The 23,133-nt window shown below is 40.5% G+C and overlaps 6 protein-coding genes across 6 annotated transcripts; 4 read left to right on the forward strand and 2 right to left on the reverse strand.

The window, feature by feature from the left end:
- Positions 1 to 238: 238 nt before the first annotated feature.
- On the forward strand, positions 239 to 1,481 carry GCK72_021047 (uncharacterized protein; the record flags this gene model as incomplete). Its single annotated transcript, XM_053733975.1, has 3 exons — positions 239 to 435; positions 496 to 1,216; positions 1,269 to 1,481. The coding sequence occupies 3 exons, from the start codon at positions 239 to 241 to the stop codon at positions 1,479 to 1,481; spliced, it is 1,131 nt and encodes a 376-aa protein (XP_053582888.1).
- A 1,369-nt stretch (positions 1,482 to 2,850) lies between these two features.
- GCK72_021048 (uncharacterized protein) lies at positions 2,851 to 3,186 on the reverse strand (the record flags this gene model as incomplete). The annotated part of the gene is made up of 1 exon (XM_053733976.1): positions 2,851 to 3,186. The coding sequence occupies one exon, from the start codon at positions 3,184 to 3,186 to the stop codon at positions 2,851 to 2,853; it is 336 nt and encodes a 111-aa protein (XP_053582889.1).
- Positions 3,187 to 4,718: 1,532 nt separating this feature from the next.
- Positions 4,719 to 6,140, forward strand: GCK72_021049 (uncharacterized protein; the record flags this gene model as incomplete). Its single annotated transcript, XM_053733977.1, has 3 exons — positions 4,719 to 4,909; positions 4,953 to 5,724; positions 5,778 to 6,140. The coding sequence occupies 3 exons, from the start codon at positions 4,719 to 4,721 to the stop codon at positions 6,138 to 6,140; spliced, it is 1,326 nt and encodes a 441-aa protein (XP_053582890.1).
- Positions 6,141 to 7,133: 993 nt separating this feature from the next.
- On the forward strand, positions 7,134 to 8,110 carry GCK72_021050 (uncharacterized protein; the record flags this gene model as incomplete). The annotated part of the gene is made up of 4 exons (XM_053733978.1): positions 7,134 to 7,322; positions 7,473 to 7,510; positions 7,785 to 7,934; positions 7,993 to 8,110. The coding sequence occupies 4 exons, from the start codon at positions 7,134 to 7,136 to the stop codon at positions 8,108 to 8,110; spliced, it is 495 nt and encodes a 164-aa protein (XP_053582891.1).
- Positions 8,111 to 8,519: 409 nt separating this feature from the next.
- GCK72_021051 (uncharacterized protein) lies at positions 8,520 to 10,673 on the forward strand (the record flags this gene model as incomplete). The annotated part of the gene is made up of 4 exons (XM_003090913.2): positions 8,520 to 8,743; positions 8,792 to 8,878; positions 9,523 to 10,228; positions 10,431 to 10,673. 4 exons carry the CDS (start codon positions 8,520 to 8,522, stop codon positions 10,671 to 10,673), a joined length of 1,260 nt encoding a protein of 419 aa, XP_003090961.2.
- Positions 10,674 to 11,211: 538 nt separating this feature from the next.
- GCK72_021052 (uncharacterized protein) lies at positions 11,212 to 13,159 on the reverse strand (the record flags this gene model as incomplete). The annotated part of the gene is made up of 4 exons (XM_053733979.1): positions 11,212 to 11,418; positions 11,953 to 12,553; positions 12,833 to 12,916; positions 12,963 to 13,159. 4 exons carry the CDS (start codon positions 13,157 to 13,159, stop codon positions 11,212 to 11,214), a joined length of 1,089 nt encoding a protein of 362 aa, XP_053582892.1.
- Positions 13,160 to 23,133: the final 9,974 nt, after the last annotated feature.

Raw genomic sequence — 23,133 nt, forward strand, 5'->3', positions numbered from 1 at the left:
AAGGAAGAAGGAAGTAAAATTTTAGAAAAGGAAGAAGGAAGAAGGAAGAAGGAAGTGAAATTTTCAAAAAGGAAGAAGGAAGAAGGAATAAAAACGTGAAAAAAGCCCGGAAGAAGGAAGAAGGAAGTCGAAGGAAGGAATTCCGCACAGCTCTGCTATCCACCCTCCTCTTGTGTGCACTACAAATCAATTTTCTTTACGTTTCTGTCTGCTCCTCGACCCTAACGTTCTGTACCCAATGGCTGAAAATCTCTCCAGAAATCCAATTGCTCTCCGGCGGTTCATAGTTTATGAGGTGCTTGGCAAAGTGCCAGTGTTCGAAGCATACAAAAACTTTTGTAAAAGATTTGGAGAGGATGTAATGACTTATGTGGATTATGAGTTTTGGTATTATCAAGCTCTTCATGGAGAATTAGATGTGAATTATGATAGGAGGTAAGAGTTATTCTAACTAACCATGTTATTCACAAAAACCGTTTTCTGTGTGGATCCAAGACAGCCTGCGTTGTTGGAATTGCCTATGGAGATGCTCTGGTCAATCTTCGAGAAAGCGATTCCAATCAAGAGATTAATTGTGAGAAAAGTGTGTACAAGACTGCAAACATGCATTGATACAATGTACAACAAAATCGACGGAATTCGTTATAACTCTGCTTATGGTCCCGTCGAAATAAAGTACGAAGAGGAAGTAGTGAGATATCAAGGAAACACTGACTGCTCGGTCTATCGACTTTTCCGTCAGCCACTCCAAAAACCTGCAGTCGTAAAGAATGTGGATCAAGTTGAGCTAGCTATCCGCGATCTCTCAATTCCATTCCGTAACCCAAACTTTCGATTGAAATCCCTAGACATCCATGTTGATTTGGATAGAATGCCCCGTTTTCAACAAATTTTCGAGTCATTGAATCATCAATTACACGTTGAAAAACTAACGTTTCGCACTTGGAAAAGGATGGAAGAGACTATGATTCTTCCATATCTGAAGTCTGGGACGCTTAAAGAAATAGCGATTCACATGTGGGAGAGCGATGAACCAATGAGAGAAAAAATGAGTCGACTGGGTCAAATAATTCAATGCCGAGAAGCCAAAATGCTTAAAATCCATGGGAAATATGGAGACAATTTTCCGATTGAGTGCTTTCTCAATTGTCGTGGATTGACACTTTCCTACTTCACCAGTTCTATTAAAGCTGTAACCACTATCAGATTTATTGGGGTATGTTTCATAATTTCTATTTCATTTAGCATTCTTATAAGTCTTATTCCAGGTCCTTCAAACTTCGACAGTTTTGGAATCATTTTTAGTCGAGAAAAATGATTCTGATGAATTGTTGAAAGCTATCAGAGGTGGAGGCAGACCATTGTGGAATGGTGTGGAAACAAGACCCGGATCTTGCATCTTCAAAATTCCAATCGCGAATTCTGATAAGTTTTGGAAATTGGATTTGAGCGGGAAGATGGTTCACCTCAAGCGGCAATGATTTTATAACTTTTTGAAAATGTTTACTACCAGTCGGTTCACGTCGCCTAACGGCGACTAAACCTCCTTCTCAACACCACCCTTCTAGATGTTACAGTAAATCGTAATTAATCCGAAAGCGGACGACACGTTCGGAAATCTTTTTTCTATATCTGAATATAAGATTAAATATTTCACGTCCCCACATAAGTTCGAACCAACCGACTACAGCCACCGTTGCCGAACTTGACAGATCGGGTTCCTGAACGCACCGACCTTCCCCATTTGAAAGTCGAACTTAGCTTTGAAGTATAGCCCCTCGCAATATGAACAAATTTGATCCATCATTCTGGAATAGTGAAGGTCTGGTTATGCACAGTAGCAGCTACTCCGAGAAGAGCTTATTTCTTCTCGCCGTCACATCATCGGGCTTTTATGGTCGTCTGGTAGCTCCCCGGAAAGCTACTGAAGCCCTTCTAAATTATCTTCGGACTCTTTTTCACTGCTGTTTCCAATTTTTTGGTGCTGGTTCTGTTGCTGTTCGACTTCTCAGTGTCAGACTGTAGAGATAGTCGGAGTGATGTATTATCTACCATTGATTTCGAACCTCAACTCTTTCTCATCCTGACTCTCAGCTTCTCGTTTGGCTACCATGCGATTTGAATTAGCAGCTTTATTCTTCCGAAGTCAGTAAAAGTTGATCTCTCTTTCTCTCTATAAGCGAGGTTATGCGTTTTTCTTATCTCGTTTTCGTACTGACTCCCCTATCATCATCTCGTTCTCAATCCCTTCCATTCCGTCAAGCTTTACGATCATATGTGAACCGAGCCAAGGCTGTCAAAAAGGCCGGTGGGCGATTTTATATCTCAGTTCCCAGCCATGGAAAATGTTCGCTTCTTCAGCCGGCCCTGAAGAGAACCAAAAGATTAGTAGATATGCAAAAATTCAGCCAATTTCGTTAATCCGCGGCCTCGACGGCCCTGAAAGCCACAGCCGGCCGTACGATAGCCTTGATCCGAGCTGATATCCGTACTATATTCATCTCGTCTCTTTCTGCCGATAGATCAACAACATTTGCTATGGATTCTGGACAATCTCAAGCCCAGATAGCAGTGCCCGACGTTTTCTTTTCGTCGTTTTTCTTCACCGACTCCTGTGTCATAAGTTGAATGTCATGTAGCCCATCAATTCTTCCGAGCTTCAATCTCCCATCTGATTCTGAGCCATGGAGCCCGATTTCACCGGAAACAGGAGAAACCGCACCATAATCATCCACTAATTTGTCGGCAGGAACAGTAGTTGTTGGAGACAGTGACGCTATGAAGAAAATACGAAAATGATAGTTATCAGCAGTTCAAAGAATGCGATTTACGTGGCCCCATGTTTGGACGTCACGCAACTTCCGCTTTTCGATGTATTTTACACGAAAAAGTAGATGGAGATATTTTTCCAGAAGCAACAGAAGTGACTATTTGACTTCTTGTTGATGGTCCAGTACCTGCTTGTCCTCCACCTTCAGGTGATGCTCCTGACTGTTTTGAAGTTGATGCAGATGTTGATGCTCCGGGAGCCGGTGTCTTCTGCGTCTGACGGAATTTCTTCCATTGTTTCTGATATTCTTGGTATCGACGCCACGCTTCTTCACTGTACCCTTTACGTTTCTGAGCAGCTATTTCAGCGGCGGTCAAGGGGCGAGCTGAAAAAATGTCGTCTTTCGGCGAAGTCATTGATTCGAAACTACGAAGCTAAAAATAACAAAGAATTGAAACTGGAAATAAGAAACGTTTCGGAGGAGGCGGTGGTGGAGGTGTTGGTTCCCGATACGGTTCTGTTTCAGGAGTTGGTTCACGTGGTGTCGGCTCTCTTGGAGGTGGTGAAAGTGTCGGTTCACGTATTAAAACCGTGGTAAGAAGGAGAAGGTAAATTCTAGCCAGATTGGTTATTAATACTTTTAAAAACGTGGACTCATATCCACAATGGATCCATCCCCTATTAGCTGTCTCCAGAAAACTGCCCGTATTTATATGATATTGATCAATCTGGAAAAAAACGACACGGTTGGAATCATCTACTTTTCTGAATCCTATGATACCAAAGCAAAGACGTGATACCTTTCACGTCTTTGCTTTTTAGAACGCGGACCGAATCTTTCCTTATTGGAAACAGACGACACGTTCGGAAATCTCTTTTTTCCGAATTTATCAACAAAAAAAATTAAAAATCTTTCTTCGCCCGCGGGATCGAACTAAAAACTAACTGTAGTCAACGACGCATAACTTGCCAGATCGGACGCGGCGACACGTCAACCCTAACCACGCGGCCACGGAAATGCAAGCCGAAGAAAGGAAAGAAATGACAACACTTAGGCCGACAGTTTCACGCCACTTTTTCCGTTTTTCATTCCCCTATGCTTTATCAGTGTTTTTGGCTCGGAAGGCGTCATTTTGAGAATTTTGAAAAAAGAAAAATACGGGCATCATGCGGGGGGAATTTCTGATCTTTTGGTCCAACTTTGAAGAAAATCGGTTCAGTAGGAAGGGCGGTAGGATCGGCGACAGACACACAAACATACAGAATCTGGTGTTTGTTAATAGTAAAGATTTCCTTATCATTTTTCGCGTATTTCGCCTCCGTTAATTCTATTTTTCATTATTTACAAGTCTGAAGTTTGCATTATTATAAATATTAAATCATCAAATACCCCTTTGATCACCTGAATATATGTACATGGAAGATCTTAGGCTATAGGGTGACGTCACCGAAGTACAAGAATGCCAACTCATGCGAACAAATTGTCGTGAATTCCTTACTCATAACTTCTAAATTCTAATTATAACCTTTCATGGTTCAAATAACAATCTGATATCACCCTTCCACTTGACTGGATCAGAGCTGCCTCTCGTGAATACGAGAATAACAATTTCCTGACTCTTGCCTCACACCCACGGACACACCCCTTTCCTCTAGCTCCCTGACACCCCTATATATGCCTTCCTTTCTGTGCTTTTTCTTATTTTTCACCCCCTTCATTAGCTGCTTGCCCTTCTGCGTGAGTCCTAAATTGTTTCCAATGTTTCTCAAGTAAATAAATGATACCGCTGAACTTACCACAAGGCATTTCACAAACATTCCCAGGGAAACCTCTGAATTAAAGGGACACATCATTATAAGGACTGTTGGTCTTGCAACAAACGCGTTTGCCTTTATTCTACTGTGTAGGCCAGTCATTCTGATCGATTTCGTTCCCCACTTTTTCTCCATGTCTTCCCTCATCCTCAACGACCCAAAATACATTCGAGTCTGTATTTATTACGAAGTCCTTGGCGCCGTCCCAGTCTTTGAAGCATATAAGAATTTGTGTAAGAGAGTTGGAAATATCGATTATGTGGAGTTTGAATTCTGGTACATGCGCTTTGTAAGAGGAGAAATGAATTTAGATTATGATAGGAGGTGAGTGTGCGTCTTTTTTTCTTCAAAATTTCAGAAATTGCAGTCTTGAACCAGCTACCCGTGGACTTCTAAACATGCCTTCCGACATCATGCTAAAAATAATCAATAGTCTGACTGCGATGGAGCGACTTGTCTTCCGAAAGGCATCCCGTGACATCCTGTCAATTGGTGACACCTGTAAATTAAACTTCAACGACATCATGGTACTATTTCGTAAAGATAAAGCTGCTCTGAATCTATACGACCCCAATGAGAGACAGTATTTCCAATTCCGTGGAGCAACTTGTTCGAATAAAAAGATTGAAGAGGGATCCTGTGAAATATCTAATAGATTCGTAGAAAAAACCATGCGAAATGCGAATCCAGTGGACTTGGCGATGAGTACTTTGATGGTGATTTTGAAGAATCCAAAAGTCGAGTTGGTGGATTTAAAGATTAAAAACGATTCGGATCGATTTGACGAGTTGGAAGAAATGTTGAATGGGCTAACACATCGAATTCGTGTCAAAAACTTTACAATCTTCACGCAGTATTCAAAAGAGCAGATGATGGTGTTACCGTATTTGAAGCCAGGAACACTTGAATATCTTTCTATAGAGATGTTAGATCAACATGTTGAATTGTCGGTGGAAGCAAGAAAGAAGAGAATGAATAAATTGGTGGCGATGGATCAATGGAAGATGGCAAAGTATAGAAATATTAGTACAGTGAAGCCGGTTGGGTTTCCGATTAAAAGCCTACTTAACTGTGAGTGGTTTAATCTTAAACTGGACTGTAAAGAATGTGATGCAAACACTGTTGTGGAGATTTTGAAGGTTTGTAGTTTGTAGTCTTCCACATAATATAATCTAGTCTTTGTCTATTTCAGCCCCTTTTCACATCGACTGTTCTCCAGAAATTCCAGCTCTCTACACAGTTCCATATGAATCCAGAAGAAATATTCAGAAAACTGGGACTAAAACGAAGGGATAGTGGAAATGACCCAAGCATCCGCTATATTTCAATTCCAAATTCTTTGGATTTTTACGAGTTCAGTGTTGATTTATTCGTTTCGAAGCTTTCCGTTTGTATTCACAGAAGAACAGCGAGAGATGGAGATAGGATGCAGGAGATTGGAGAAGAGGAGGAGGAAACGGAGGTTGAAAATGAATCGGAGAGTGAATCGGAAGGAGAGAATGATGAAGAAGAGGCAACAGCGGTTACAGGAGATGATGATACTGAAAATGAATAATGATTGTGTTGAAATTGTTTTTATTAGAACTTATAAATGAAAGCATTAATAAATTAATATCTAAAGAAACTGTTTGTAATAGTTTGTCATTTCCAATTTTCACAGGGTACATAGCAAAGCTCTGCAAAAGTGAATGTAGGACATTATGAAACTGACGGCAGTAAGACAAAGTTAATTAGTTGTATTGAAGGTATAACTACTCCTTGAGCATTAAAAATCCTATTATATGGCACCAGTGGACCTCGAAAAATACCGCAATTCCGACTTCCGAGTGTCAAATTGAGCTGTTGTCAGTACAAACATGTTGCCAACTTGAAATATGGGAATTTGGTTTACATACCCAATAAAAATTGAAACTATGTACAGTACCGTGCAGTGAGATATACAATTTGGCGTTTTCCAATTGAAAATGATAAAACTTGGAGAGGGTGTTACGGTATCACTGATTGACACAAAGTAAATTATGTATAAACCATACAGAACAAAAGTAGAGCTTCATTTTTGTAATCTGTATGGTTTATACATAATTTACTTTGTGGGACAATCAGTGATACCGTAACACCCTTTCAAAGTTTGTAATTTTCAACTGAAACAGGCCAAATAGGACGCGGTACTGTATCTGAGTGCCGTCATACTAGAATTTTTGAAAAACATATTCCAATTGTTTTATTGGATTACAAGACATATAAAGACATACAATGAAATATAAATATATAAAACGCTTTTTCAAAAGTTTTTCAGTAAACTCTAGTGGCGTAGCTGGGAGAAAATGTGCCGAAGGCGCGCCAACCTAAGCTGATAAAATATAATTAAAACCGTGACACTACAAAAACTGACCAGTTCAAAATGTTTACTATAAAAACGTGCACGTAAACTTTCCAATTTTTTGTTCCCATTTTTTCTGTGAAAGGTCATCTTGATAAGCACCCCTTATAAGGGACACACCGCCACATCAAAATCAATTCAAACCGATTCCACTCTCCTCCACTCAAGATGACAACCAAATCTATCTTGCTCTGTGCGAGTTTATTGGGAATTGCTTTTCTCGTGGTATCTGCTCAGCCACTTCTTTACACTCTCGAAGAAATACCAAAAGAAGAATACGTTGAAGTTGTGAAGAAGCTCAATGATCAAAAACGCGTAATGGTCAAACATATGAATGTTGCTGAGGGCTTTGAATTGGTGAGTTATGCATAGTTGTCAAGGCCCGGCCCGAAGACCCGGCAAACCCGGCTTTCGGGCCTTGCCGGGCCGGGCCTTGACAACTGTGGTTCTATGTGGAATCCAGCCCCCCCCCCCCCACATTTCTTTAAATATCACTGGGGATTTCAGACGTGGGATCCGGAACTCGTTAAACAACTTAACGAAACGTACGTAAAAAAAGAAAAACTAGTTGATAGCGAAAGTAGAACTTTTTATCAAGGAGATACTTGGGACAAACTATATTTTTACTACACTTTATACGTGAAAGATATTGAAGAAGAAGGATATACAGCTTATACCAATATTAAAAGTCTTTTGACTCCAATTCATAGAAAAATTGGTTGCATGGGATATAGATTTGATCCAGACATTCGTTCCATTGGTTGCTATCTTGCTCCAGGGTAAGAATTTCTCTCATTTACTCCTATATATTGTTTTTAGATATTACTTTGAGGCTGACTGGGATAAAAACTTTGTTGGTATCTTATCTAGTTTAAAAGGACCTCCTGGATCAAATTGTCACGATGGTTACACGAATAATGATGGCTTGTGTTCATTGATTCCTCCGACCACTACTACTGAGAAACCACTGTAAGTGCTAGACAACAATTCGAATTGATCGAATCATGCAAATTTCTGAATTTTTCAGCACTAAACCTCCTGGAATTCATGTGACCGATGCGACCGATGTGACCTCCGGATCGTCGTCTACTTGTTTCCTCATCGGATTTTTGCTCTTCGTCGTTTCTTTCTACTCGTCGTACTGAAACCTAAATATTTCTGATTGAAGAATAAATATTTGTCTATAACTCAATTTTTCGAAAATTTTCTTCCGTTTTGAAAAATTACTCCCGCACAGCTCTGGGCCAGATCAGAATTATATGGAATTCCGACTTCCGACTTCTAGATAATAATTTTTGTTATTTGGTCTTCTTGTAGACTTACCGGCTTTGACATATCCGTTACACTGGTAGATCAAAAGCAAAAAATACTCATTGAGGTCTCTAATTTGCATTTCTAGGCCTGCAACTATTCGGGCTAGCAGTTTTGGTCAAACCTATTTGACCTTCATTTTCTTCATTTTCTCTCATTTTCGATCGATCATTTCTCTATCCATTTTATCTTTTTTCCCCCGTCCCAACCCCTTGTCATTTCCAGGTCCCACCTCATCATAAAATGAATCAACAAGTGGCTCAAAGAGCACATCAATTTCTCTGCGAGAACTCCAACACCGTCAAAATGTTCATATTTTTCGAGGCCGTCAGAGGTGTGCCGCCTTATGAAGCCTACATGAACACGTGCGGAATGTTTGGCTCCTCCGATTACATCACTTATCAGGAATTCGAGTTTTGGTTCATGAGATTCTCGAGTAGAGAGTTTGCCATGGAGCATGATAGGAGGTGAGTTGGGAGGATAAGATGTAAAGCTGAAATATTGAAATTTTTTAGTGAGGAGGACCCCAAACCTCGAACATTGATGCAGTTGCCGATGGAGATTCTGGATAAGATTGCGAAGGAGTTGGATCTAATGGATAGGTGGGTACTGTAGGGTATTGTAACATGGGAAAGTTTTGAAACAATGACATTCAAAATGCCATGGTTTCAAAACGCGTGGTTACTAAACGTCTGGTTTCGAAAAGTGTCGGAGTTAATTTGTGGCACAGGCTCCTCCCACTTTTGCAATTTGCCGCACACTCCTAGCACGTTTCAAATTGTTGTGTTTTCGACAGAAAAAAAAACAAAAAACGACGGGTTTTTTATGAAAAAATCGAATTATCTAAACCGTGCCGCACTTTTCGTCAGAGTGTGCGGCAAGTTGCCAGAGTGGAAGGAGCAATTTATGGCGTGTAACTTCCCTCAAACTGCGTTTTATGAGGTGAAACATATACCAAAATGTAGATCTCAGCAAGATCTATGTCTGGGGCATGATACGAGGCGGATGGGAAGTCGGGATGAGATAAAGTGCCAAAAACCGGAAAACGGACAAAAAAGTCATTCTAGTTCGCCTCAACAAATAGTCATCCGGTTCATATTTTATCAGAAACATAGAACCTGCCAAGATCTACATTTTGGTATACTTTTCAGCTCATAAAACTCAATTTGAAGAGCGAGTTACGCCCCGGTGAGGGTGACAAGTATTGTTAGATGGCCCTTCATTTTATGACCCCTTATCTTTGCAGAATGGTCCTTCAAAAAGTAAATCAATTCTTCCGTAACTTCATTGTCACCTGGAACCCCGGATTCTCCTACATCTCCCTTATAATCAATGAGGACTCCTCCACCCTCTGGCTAGACAACTATCATATACAATACAGAGATGGACAAGTCTTCGATGGATTCGGAATAGCGTGTAGAGTGTCGAGTGAAGAGAGGCGAACGAAAAATGTGCAGGACTGTGGTCATGTGGAGTTGGCGGTTCGGGATATGTTACGGATAGCCGAGCATCCGAAGACAAAGTTGGAGAAGTTGTTGGTCGACTTTCGAATTTCAAACCGAGAATTTGTGAACCGAGGTGTTGAGGCACTGTTCCACTCCCAAAACTACCATCAAATCCATACGAAAACAGTCGAAATTGTGACACATTCTGAAATGGGAGAGATGGCGATTCTTCCCAAATTGAAACCTGAGCCACTCAGTGTCATCACATTGGATATGAATGGATGTATACGTGATGAATATACAAATGGTGAGGAGCAAGTGGCGAGATTCACGGCAATAAGCGAGTTGGATCAATGCAAACAGGCGGATTTTATTGAGTTGAAAACAGAGAGATTGAAGTCGGAGGATTTTCCGATTGAACGATTTGCGGATTTCAAGGCGGTCTCGTTGCATTTCAAGAATCCGAACAATCCATTCCAGATTTCCGACTTTTTGAAATGGAGAAGGGTGAGTGGTTTGTTCATGCAGCAGTGCGAGGCGTAACGCGCTCCGTCGCATAACGGTTGGCACCGCGACGCGCACGCAACGCGACTCGAAAAAATGTCAAATTTGTTCGTTGTGGACCTTACGTCTTGCACTGCTGTCCTCCTTCAAGGTCGTTAGGAATCTGGTTTCAAAACGTCCCGGTTCCAAAATGTCTCATTTCCAGATTCTCCTCCTCCCAACAACCAAATTACCATGGTTCGAAGTGAAGTCATCAGGTGATATCTCCCGGAATACGTTCGTCAGAAAACTTGGAAAAAGTGCGATTGAAGTGAAGGATCGAGAGGGTGTCCGACACTGCAAGATTCCAAAAACAAACGATTATCTGGAAGTGGATTTCAGTCGTTTCGGGTGCAGAGATGCTCGAATTGTTATGGCGAAGAAGAGTTATGATGATGTGAGTAATTAGAAGTAATATTGACTATTTTGAATTATATTTTTGATTTTATTTGGATAAATTTCATTGAATTTTACTATTTTGAGTTGCATACCTCGTGGGACTTTGATAGTAAAAGTCGGAATAATATCTATGTACAGCATACCTTTTGTTCTCATACTGTAACTACAACCATCGCCGTAAATGTTTATACTCGCATTGATAAACGCAAACATAAAACGGTCACAGTAACCTATTAGCACCGAGCCGAACTCAATTTTAGGGGTCTTGCGGATCTAAGTTCCATAAAATTACTCTTGCATGTTATAGTCAGTGTATCCTATGATCTGAGAGAACTTTGCATTGATCGAACTTGGTTACAATCTTTCACATCGACAAGTAAGAATCCGGGGAGTTAATTCATTTGCTTTATTATTGAACAATTGAATAGAATAATTAGACAAACAAAAAATTATAGATGAATGAATAATAATGAAGTTGAGTTATACCCCTTGTGATTAAAGAAACTGAAAATTCCGCCCAAATTTCAGTTCGATTGCAATTTACTTCTTCAATTCTCAACCCGGGTGATTTTGATTTCTGTCGGGTGCAAGATAATCTCAAAGAACTGGCGGCTATTTGGAATGGGAATACGATAGAAGGACGAATTGATTTTAATCGCATCAAATTCTCTTTCCAGTAAACACATTATCCATTCCCACGGAACAGATGGACAGCTCAGTTGGACACATTGTTGGACTTGTGAGGTGAGCATAGTCTGAAATTCAAGTATGAACTACATACCATAACATGTAAAAATACGAAACAAACCTTGACCATCCGCAGAATCAAGATCTCTTTGCTATTGTTACATGTACCTCGGTTGGGTATATGTCTTCCAGTCTGTGTGTACCGGGACCAAGACCTCTGGTGGGGTCTAGGTGGCGGTCTTTTCATATACATTACATAACAGAACATAATTAGAATAAAGGTATTTATTAGGGTGCACATAAATGAGGATTAAATAAAAAAGAGTAAATATAAAAGGAAAAGAGAAAGGGATGGCACCGAGGAGGTGGTCTCTCGGTCACCATCCATGATCGGTGTGCGGAGCCCGACTGGCTAGTCGGCGTCCTCACATTTCTCTGCGCTCTCTAAAGGGGCGTGCGCGATTTCTTGCTCTTCTTTCCGTTCGCCCCCTGACACTATGCTCCAACCTGACATTGAACTTCGGACAATCTATCAATAATTCAAATGGAAAATCAATCTTCGAGTGGCAATGCAAAGTTCGATTCTCTGCTTTCTTCCATACCTCCGTCTCCACAATCTTCCGAATTCTCTCCTTGTAATCCTCTTCTGATTTCAATTCGACTTTCCAATCTTTCATCTCAATTTCCAATTCCTCAATAGTCTCCGGATCGATGTATGGTAAAATCATACTCTCTTCATTAGAGTAATGTGTGACAATCTTGACTTTCTTCACACGAATTTTCCGTTTCAGACACTTCAATCTTGTCTCGAATTCCTCAAAGTTGCTCAATGACTTGTTCTCAATGGAGATCTCTTCTAACACCTGTTTCTGATTTTTGAGTGCAAAAAACATATTATACATAGCCATTTCCCAGTGAATCGCCTTGGGGACTATCTTATCCCGATGTCTGTGAACACGAACGAGACAGTCGTCATCCTTAAGCTCCTCGAGCATACTCCATGTCGCCTTCGAATCATATAGAACCGAAAAATGTTCGAATTCCGCAACTCTATCTGGTCGACGTAAATCCAACTTTTGGGTGCCGTCATCCAACCAGAGTCTTGTCCTTTCTGATTCAAATCTGACTAGGATTTTTATGAAATTTGATGGTGTTGTGTCGATGAAAGTTCGAAGGTTTCCGCACACTTTTCGCAAGCGCATTCTGGAAAAAATAGAAGTTTAAGAGTGCTTCAAACTGAGTTTTATGAGCTCAAAGTATACCAAAATGTAGATCTATGGCTGTGCCCTCCAAAAGGCCGAAAGGACAGTACCGACTAGCCATATAGGTCGGAGTAGGTCAAGAACATAGATATCGCTGAGATCTACATTTTGGTATATTTTTGAGAACTCAAATTTGAATTTTTAAAAAACTCAATTTGAAGCGAGTCACGAGCCGGTCCGTGTCGGCAAGTGTGAAAGAAATCTATAAAATTAGACTTACTTTTCACGAATGTTGAGACCGCCTGCAATTTGCTCCATAATCTCTAGCGGCATATCCATCAGTGACCGAGTTTTCGGGTCTTGGCTGAAATTTTTTGATCAAAAGTTATGCTGGAGAAACGTTAACCTACCTCCTATCGTAATCCATACTATACTCTCCTCTGAGAAATCTCATATACCAAAACTCATAGTCTTGATAACTCATTGAATCCTGTCCAAATTTTCTGACAAATTTTTGATAGGCACGGAAAACCGGAACCTGGTGGATAGTTTCTAAGATAAGAAGATCACGAAATTGACGGGGACTGTTTTGAAGAATGTGGCCCATATCTGAAATGAATAACATTTTTTACACGAAAGGATATGGAATGAGAGAAAGAATATAGAGTGAAGAGGAGATCGTCTGAGGTGTGCCTGCACAGTATATTGAGTGACATGGAGATCGTTGCGAGACCCATTGTGGTGTGCGTCTTCACTGTGCAACAGGGCGCATCTGCTACGATGTCGGTTGGTTCTCACGTAAATACAACAAAAGAGATGCTCACATTCTTATTAGCCCACGGCTATTTGCCACGTCATCATTCTATGTAGCCTAGTATACACACACAAGTAGATAGGTGTCCGTGCTGTCCGTTTGTCACATCATGTGACAAGCTATCCATCATGTGTATCCGTCTATTCAATCAACCTTTGACTAATATGGAAGGTCATACTTGTCAAGGCTCGACCGGGCATTGTTAGCGAAATGATTGATTTGAAAATTTCCTACCGGCCCGGCCAAGGTTTTCGCGCCTTACCGGGCCTTTCCGGGTCAGGTATTGACAAGTATGTGGAAGGTCCCAGATCCTCATCAATCAATAGAAGTATGCCACGCCACCAACACAATCTCGCGCACTTGAAAATGGATGAAACCGTGCTCTAATGCAACGACGGAAAAAATCGAAAGAGGAGGCAGTGGGGCGTAACTAATTTTGCCCGTTCTGAACGAAATTTGATTCAAAAATGTCTCGTCTTTGAGAATAAGTTCATGAAATTGATAGGAGGCTGTTCTGGAGGACGTCGTACATTTAAAAAAAAAACATGGAACGCGATAAAAGACAAGGTTCTATTAACATCATAGTGCTCTTACAACTGCACTCTACTGAAATCAAAGTAAATAAGGTAGAGAATTGAGAGACGCAGACAAATTGAGGCAAGGGCGTTTCGATGGCGCGCATATATGATATATGAAGGAAAAGGGAAAATGTGTTGAGTGAAGTGGAGATCGTCTGAGGTGCGCAGTGTATTGAGTGAGATGAAGATCGTTGTAAGACCCATTGCGGTGTGCGTCAACGCAGTGCAATAGGGCGCATCTGCTAAGATGTCGGTTGGTTCTCATCCTATGCAACCTTACACACGTAATCTCCGTACAGTCCGATTACCACATCATGTATGTTCAAACACCTTCGACAAACATGAAAGGTCCTAGAGTCTCATCAGCCAATGACCAACCAAAGACCAACCCACGAGAGCGTTCCGAGAACCGCCTTGGCTTACAAGCCAGGGGGTCGAATATCAAAATATGAAAGTCACTTTGCTGCTACTTCGTTAAAATAAAGTATACTTCATTATTGAGCAATATTTAATATTGAAAAAAAAACAGATGAACAGGAGAAAAAACAATTATCACCTTCAATAACTGAAGACAATCATTGAATCCTTGTGATAACAAAAGTCGAGAAGTCGTCTTCCCGTCGTTGTGTAATCTCAAAAAACTCCCGATCATTTGGCATCGGAATACGAAGCGTCAAGTCTGGCACTGATATACCTGTGGCAAATCCAATTTCGGCACATTGCAAGACGGGTGAGGTGATGAGTTCCTGAAAAGTCTTATTATAAGAATTGAGACACATAGCTAATGTTAGAACTCAAAAAATACCAACCTGAACAAGTGTCAAAAACTCATTAACCCCATTATACTGATGGAATCGAAGAGTAAACCTCGGGCAATCCATCAATGTGCCAATTGGGAAAACAGTTTTTGAGTGACAGTACAATATTGGGGTCTCTGCGCTCTTCCATTGATCAGACTCCACAATTGTTCGAATTCTCTCTTCTTCTCCAGCTTGCATTCCAACTTTCGAATCTACTATTTCCACTTCCACTCTCTCGATAGTCTCCGGATCGATGTACGGTAAAATCATTGTTTCCTCATTAGAGTAATTCGTGACAATCTTCAACTTTTTCACACGAATTTTTTGGGTTAGAGCCCTCAATTTTGGCTCGAATTCCTCAAAGTTATCCAATGACTTATTCTCTATCGCGAGCTCTTCCAACACTTGATTCGGATTCTTCAAGGCAAACGCCACATCATTCATAGCCATTTCCCAGTGTTTTGCATTTGACACTATCTTGTTCCGAAATCCACGCCTAATCAGACAGTCACCGTCTTCAAGATTAATATTCCTATCATCTGACCTGGACATGAATGTAACCGCGTGACTATCGAATTCCTGATCTCTTCGTTCTTGAAGTGTACGGTAGACGAATAATGGTAACATGTGCGGGTCGCGTGTTCCATCATCTAACCAAAATCTGGTTTTGTCCGATTCAAATATTACTCGGATTTTTTGCAAAGTAGAGGGTTTCATGTCGATGATAGTGCGAAGATTTTGGCACACTTTTCGGAATACCATTCTGAAAATCAACTTGACTCACAAGACTATAAGTGACACTTACCTCTGTCTGATATCCAATTCATCTGTAATTTGCTCCATTATCTCTAGCGGCATTTGCATCAACGACCGGGTTTTCGGGTCCTGGCTGGAGTTTTTAAAATTAGAAGCTATGCTGGAGGGAAGTTAACCTACCTCCTATCGTAATCCATATCATACTCTCCCCTGAGAAATCTCATGTACCAAAATTCAAAGTCTTGATAACTCATTGAATCTTGCCCAACTTTACGGGAAAAGTTTTGATATGCACGAAAAACCGGAGTCTGGTCGAGTGCTTCATAGAGAATGAGAGATCGAAATATATGGGGACTGTTTTGAAGAATGTGAGACATATCTGAAATGAATAAGAGGTTTTTACACAACACGAAGAAGGTTAGGGTATGGAATGGGAGAAAGGAAATGGAGTTATTGAGTAATGCGCGGGGGTCTTCTGCAGGCCAAACCAAATATCAATTGCTGCCAATCTCAAGGACAAGATCTCGGTGGGCCGTCTGCCACGTCATCATTTCTCGACGTCTCCATTTAACAAGAGAGGTCCTCAACAAATATTGAGGGTCCCCACTGCCTCATCCGCCCACGGCTACTTGCCACGTCACTTTTTACTTGGCCTTGTACACACAAACACAAGTAGAAAGGTTCCGTGCAGTCCAATTGTCGCATCATGTATCCGTCTATTCAAGGACCCTCTACAAACATGAAAGGTCCTAGAGTCTCATCCGCCAATAGAAGTATGCCACGTCACCAATACAATCTTGCGCACAAGGCAATTGAAATAAGTGGAACCGTGCTCTAATGCGACAACGGAAAAAAGGGAGAAATTGGGGCGCACCTAATGTCGCCCGTTCTGAATGAAATTTCATTTCAAAATCTCTTTTCTGTGTTTATTTTTGAGAATAAGTTCACTAAATTGATTTGGAGGAAAAATTACGGCTTCTTAAGTGACTAACACCTGCGGAAAAACTGAGTATTCAAAAGACATTTATGTCTCACACTTTTTTTTGCCGACAAACGAATGGGTAGTACCGAAATTTGAATTAGAAAAACAGAGAATGTGGTATAACATAGATAGGTCGTGTGTGTGTGTGTGCACAAGGCTAATCCTCCTCTCGATCGCGTGCGTCGCGGTCGGCGTGCGGTTACTAATATAGATTGAAGGTAATCCCCGAAATACGGCCACGATACAAAAATAGTTGTAACAAATTATGAAATATCGCTTCGAGACCACGAAATTCGAAATCTACGCAAAATTCTGTTTTGGAAAAACATAATTTAGCTTGATTTTTCATTAAAAAAGTTGAAAACGGGTAAGGGATGCGCTGTCAATAGAGAGAGAGAGGAGGCGAGGTACAATGTCGTCAGGCGAGAGGCGCAGACATGGTGAAATAGTATTTAAGAGGAAGAGACGCAGCGTTACGGTCGGGGAAGAAGGGAAGCCGGAGGGGAAACGAGGGGAAGGGGTGAGAGAGTGAGAGAGTGCTGGGAGGTACAAGAAAAAATGGTCCTAAACTCCCCCCCCCCCCACACTTCTCTCGTGGGTCATTTTGGAAACAGGGAACGAGATAAATGACAATGTTCTATTTCTGAAACCAAGGGAAATATGGTGGAGAATTGAGAGACGCAGAGACATAGAGGCAAGGGCGTTTCGGTGGAGCGCAGGTGTAAGAACTCTACTGTGCTAATATAAAGAAAAAAGGAAAATGTGTTGAGTGAAGTGGAGGTCGTCTGAGGTGTGTCTGCGCAGTGTATTGAGTGACATGAAGATCGTTGCGAGACCCATTGTGGTGTGCGTCTACGCTGTAAAATAGGGCGCATCTGCCACGATGAGAATCGGTTCTCACGTAAATACAACAGAAGAGGTGCTCTACAAATACTGAACTGTCTCATTAGCCGACGGCTACTTGCCACGTCATCAATCTATACGGCCTTAGGCACGTATTCTCCGCACAGCCCGATTGCCACGTTATGTGTGCCCGTCTATTCAAAAACCTTCGAAAAGGATGGAGGTCTCCACTGCCTCATTAGCAAATAGAAATTTGCCATGTCACCATCCCCGAGAGGGTGGCGTTAGCTGTGGGATGTTGACCGGGTTCGACCGGATTTTGATTACAAGCCAGCGGTTCGAAAAATTAAAAATACGCTTGTTAAAATAGAGTTTATTTTATTCTAAAACAATGATTTATTTTGAAAAAAGTTGTTGAGCAGGAAAAAAACAATAATTATAACCTTCAATAGTTGATGACTATCACTGAATCCTGGTGATAACAAAAGTGAAGAAGTCATCTATCGATTCTTGTGTAAACTCAAAAAACTCCCGACTATTTGGTATAGGAACACGATGATGCATCCAGCCGATCTCTATCCCACCAATTGTGGCGATTACTTTAGCTCGGTCTGGCACTGATATTCCTGTGGCAAATCCAATTTTGGCGCATTGCAAGACGGGAGAGGTGAGGAGTGTCTGAAAAAATTTGATTTTATGAATTGAGCCACACTGCTAAGGTAAGAACTCAAGAAACACCCACCTGAACAATTTTCAAAAACTTATTAAACCCATTGTACTGATGGAATCGAAGGGTAAACTTCGGGCAATCCATCAATGAACCAATTGGGAAAACAGTTTTTGAGTGACAGTACAATATTGGGGTCACTGCTCTCTTCCATTGATCAAACTCCACAATATTTCGAATTCTCTTTTGTTTCCCAACTCTCATTCCAAATTTCGAATCTTCCATCTCAACCTCCACTCTCTCGATAGTCCCCGGATCGATGTACGGTAGAATCATTGTTTCCTCATTAGAGTAATTCGTGACAATCTTCAACTTTTTCACACGAATTTTCTGGGTTAGAGCCCTCAATTTTGGCTCGAATTGCTCAAAGTTATCCAATGACTTATTCTCAATCACGAGCTCTTCCAACACTTGATTCGGATTCTTCAAGGCAAACGCCACATCATTCATAGCCATTTCCCAGTGTTTTGCATTTGATACTATCTTATTCCGAAATCCACACCTAACCAGACAGTCGCCGTCTTCAAGTTCGATATACCTACGATCTGATTTGGACATGAATTTAACCGAGTGTCTATCAAACTCCTGATCGTTCCGTTCTTGAAGTCTAAGTCTACCGTAGCCGACTAATGGTAACATGAGTGGGTCGCGTGTTCCATCATCTAACCATAATCTGGTTTTATCCGATTCAAATATAACTCGGATTTTTTGGAAAGTAGATGGTTTCATGTCGATGATGGTGCGAAGATTTCGGCACACTTTTCGGAATACCATTCTGAAAATCTCTCAACTTTATTCCCAAGACGACAAGAGACACTTACCTCTGTCTGATATCTAATTCATCTGTGATTTGCTCCATTATCTCTAGCGGCAGTTGCATCAACGATCGGGGTTTTGGGTCCTGGCTGGAACTTTTCAAATCTGAACTTGTGCTGGAGGGAAGTTAACCTACCTTCTATCGTAATTCATGTCATACTCTCCCCTGAGAAATCTCATGTACCAAAATTCAAAGTCTTGATAACTCATTGAATCCTGTCCAATTTTACGGGCAAAGTTTTGATAGGCAAGGAAAACCGGAGCCTGGTCGAGTGCTTCATAGAGAATGAATGGTCGAAATAGGTGGGTACTGTTTTGGAAACTGTGGGCCATATCTGAAATGAATAAGAGGTTTCTACACGCAAGGATATGGAATAGGAGAAAAGATATGAAGTCATTGAGTAATGCGCGGGGGTCGTCTGCAGACCAAACCAAATATTGGATATCTCCCACTGCCAATCTCAAGGACAAGATCTCGGTGGGCCGTCTGCCACGTCATCATTTCTCGCCGTCTCCATTTAACAAGAGAGGCCCTCAACAAAAATTGAAGGTCCCCACTGCCTCATCTGCCCACGTCTACTTGCCACGTCACTTTTTACTTGGCCTTGTACATACAAACACAAGTAGAAAGGTTCCGTGCAGTCCGATTGTCACATCATGTGTGAAACAAGGAAGGTCCCACATTAGCAAATAGAAGTATGCCACGTCACCAACACAATCTCGCGCACGAAGCAATGGAAATAAGTGAAACCGTGATCTATTTGGAATCTGGTAAAGTATTGAAAACCAGAGAAAAAAAGAACAATTGTGAAGATTCGAACAGATTTCGAAAAGAACTTATATGAATAAGGATAGAACGAAACATGACAGACTGACATTTTTATTTTTATTTTTCAAGGCCCGGCCAAAAAATTGCGGCCAAAATTTAAGTCCCGTAAGTTGGCGGCAAAGTCAAAAAATCATAAATTTTTGAACATGTTTCGCGAATCACTCAGAATTAGAAAAAATTCTGAAAAATCAACAGAAATAGTCACATTTTCGATGAGAAATTGAAAAAATTTTTGAAAAAATTTGAAAAAAAGGATCATTTACAACCATGAAAAAATAAATTATTTCCATTCAATTTTTCAGTTTCCAGCCCCAAAAAATGGCTGACGTCTTTATTAACAACCCAAAAAATCTCCGTATCTGTATTCTCTACAATGTTATCAAAGGAAAGAAACCGTTCGAAGCATATCGCAAGTTAATGAAAAAGTTGGGCAACGATTTCATGGATTATCCAGAATTCGAGTTTTGGTACTTGAGATTTGTTCAGGGAAAATACGATTTGGATTATGATAGAAGGTAGATCATATATGAATTATAATCAGAAAATAGATATTTTCAGTTCCGATCCGAAAACTCGTTTGTTCACCGACTTGCCACTCGAAGTTTTCAATAAAATTGGCGAAAACTTGGAGTTCGAAGACAGGTAAGCGAGAAATTCGAATTAGAAATTTGATTCAGCAGACTAATTTTTTTAGACTGCAACTCCGTGATGTGTCCAAGGATATTCGCGATTACGTCGATAACTGGGATCCGAAAGTGTACATTCTTTGGTATACCAATGATGATAATTGGGCTTTCTATCTAAATTCAAGATCCGACTCGTATACTGCATGCAATTTTGGAACAAATCATAAGAACAATTCTGGTTTCTCCCGGAACCCTACTTATTTCATGATGAATATGCTGAAACACCCAAAAGTCCAATTGACGGAATTGGAGATTATTAAGGAAGATGACAATTGGAAGAAATTGATCAAAGAACTGGACGAATCGAATCGAAAACTTCATGTGAAGGAGGCCATATTCCCAGAATATAATAATTTGTTAAACATTGATTTGCACTTTATGATTCCTGGAGTACTCGAAGAGATCCACCTGTATTTCGGGGATTCCAATCGCGAAAAAATCTTAAAAGCTATTGAATCGGAGCAATATCAAGCAGCTAAAATGGTGTATATTAGAAGCTGGACCGACATTACTAGATTTCCATTGGATGTTCTGTACAATTGCCCTCGATTCAATCTGCAACTCGATGGATCAGCAGACGATTTGAGAGCCAATTTCCTCAAGGTTAGCTTCTTTTTATGCTAAAAAACAAAAAGAATTTGAAATTCAATGAAAAGTCTTCAATTCTCTCAACAATGTTATTTTCAGACACTCATGAACAAAGGTGAAGTACAAGAATGCGTTCTCTACGCTCAGAGAGAAATTATGGAATATTTCAATGAACCAGAGGCTATGGTTCCGGACCGTCCATTGCTTCGTCGTTACCCTGTTCCGGAAACAAACGAATTCTACGAACTCGAATATCGAGGGAAGTTCGGAGAGAAGTACGTTTGCCTCGAAAGAAAACAATAATTTCTTCTTTTTATGCTCAATTTATCTGTTAACCCGTTGTCAACTTGTTGTTATTTTGTTCTCATTGTTGTTACTGTTATGAATTCTGTTTTTATTTCCTTTTCCCCACTTAAAAAAACGTTAAAAGCGTATAGTTACCTCAATTACCCTTGTTTTTTTCTGAAAAACATGCAAAATCTTCTCAAAATTAAGATTATTACTTGATTTTTCATTAAAATAAGGAAAATTCAACTAGAAAAAGCCTAAAAAATGATGCAATTCCTTTTTGTTTGTTTTGTTTGACTACGGTGGTTTTTAAAGTACGCAATGCACGATATCTTACGCGCAACCATTGTCATCATTTTTTTAACTCTCAAGCTTCGATTTTCCTAGTCGGAGAGTCGTTTTTATCACGGTTCCCCTAATAAATCACAGTATTTAGGCTTTAAATATCCTAAATCATTTATTCACAGCGTGGAATGTCCAAAATAAACATCAATTGGATAGTTTCTAGATATTCGAAAACCTCAATAAACGTCTTCCGCGTATTTCATTCATTGCTTACATTTACAGTCGTATGATTTTTATTATTTTTCAGCGACTAACCATGAAAAAGGCTGAGGCCAGGTATGTGCCCGGGTGGCGTTGAGCGCCTCGCATTTTCAAAGAATTTTCGAAAATGCGACAAGAGAGAGTGTGCGAATTGGAGAGACTCTCTCTCGTCGCATTTTCGCACACTTTGAATTCTTTCAGCGCCCAAAGCGCCTCCATACGCACATCCCCGGCTGAGGCCATCTGGAGAAATCAATTGGCTATTCGCAGACGCATCCTCGAAGAATTCGGTAAAGTACTAACACAAATCGCAACAAATCCGGAATCATGGAGAACATTGAGTTTCGAAACTCACGAAAAGTTGTGTAAAAAGCTGGGAGCGAACTCCATTGACTATCCGGAATTCGAATTCTGGTTTTCAAGATTTCTTCGAGGAAATTTCAATTTGCATCATGATAGAAGGTACGCAAATAGAATACGAACAATATTCCCAGTTTTTTGATTTCAGATTTGATCCAAAAGCCCGTTCGTTCACTGACTTGCCACTAGACGTTTTTGAAAACATTGGCAAATACTTGGAGTTAGAAGACAGGTAACCAAACCAATTCAAGTTGGGAGTTTTGATTCACTAATTAAATTTTTCAGATTGCGACTCCGTAATGTGTGCAAGGATATTCGAGCCCAAGTCGATAACTGGAATCTCAAAGTGACCGATATTTACTACGGCGATGTGAATAGTTGGAGAGTTTTAAAAAAATCGAATTCTGGTTATTACGGACAACCGATTGCTTTCGTGTTGCCTGTGCTGAAGCTCCCGAAACTGCAATTGGAGAAATTGGCGATTCCTGAACGAGATGAATATTGGAATAAATTGATTGAAGAGCTGAACAAATCGAATCGGAAACTTCACGTGAAGAAGGTCGAAATTCCATATTATTTCCGTGCTTCAAAAATTGATTTGCATTTTATGATTCCCGGAGTACTGAAAGAGATCAAACTGTTCATCAAGAATCCAAAACGCAAAGAAATACTCAAAATTGTTGAATCGGAGCAGTGTCAAGCAGCTAAAATGGTGTATATTGAGAGTGAAACCTGCACATCTAGATTTCCATTGGATGTTCTATACCACTGTCCTCGATTCACTTTGCAACTCGGAGGAAAACCTGCAGACGGTTTGAAGGCGAAATTCATCAAGGTTAGCTTCTTTTCAATTAAAAATAAGTAAAAAAAACAATTGAGATTTCACGACGAGTCGTGATTAGTTTCTCTCTTGATATCAATTATTACAGGAACTGATTCGAGATGGTAAAGTCGAAAAATGTGTTGTA

This window comes from Caenorhabditis remanei, chromosome V, assembly GCF_010183535.1.
Source record: "Caenorhabditis remanei strain PX506 chromosome V, whole genome shotgun sequence".
Lineage (NCBI taxonomy): Eukaryota > Metazoa > Nematoda > Chromadorea > Rhabditida > Rhabditidae > Caenorhabditis > Caenorhabditis remanei.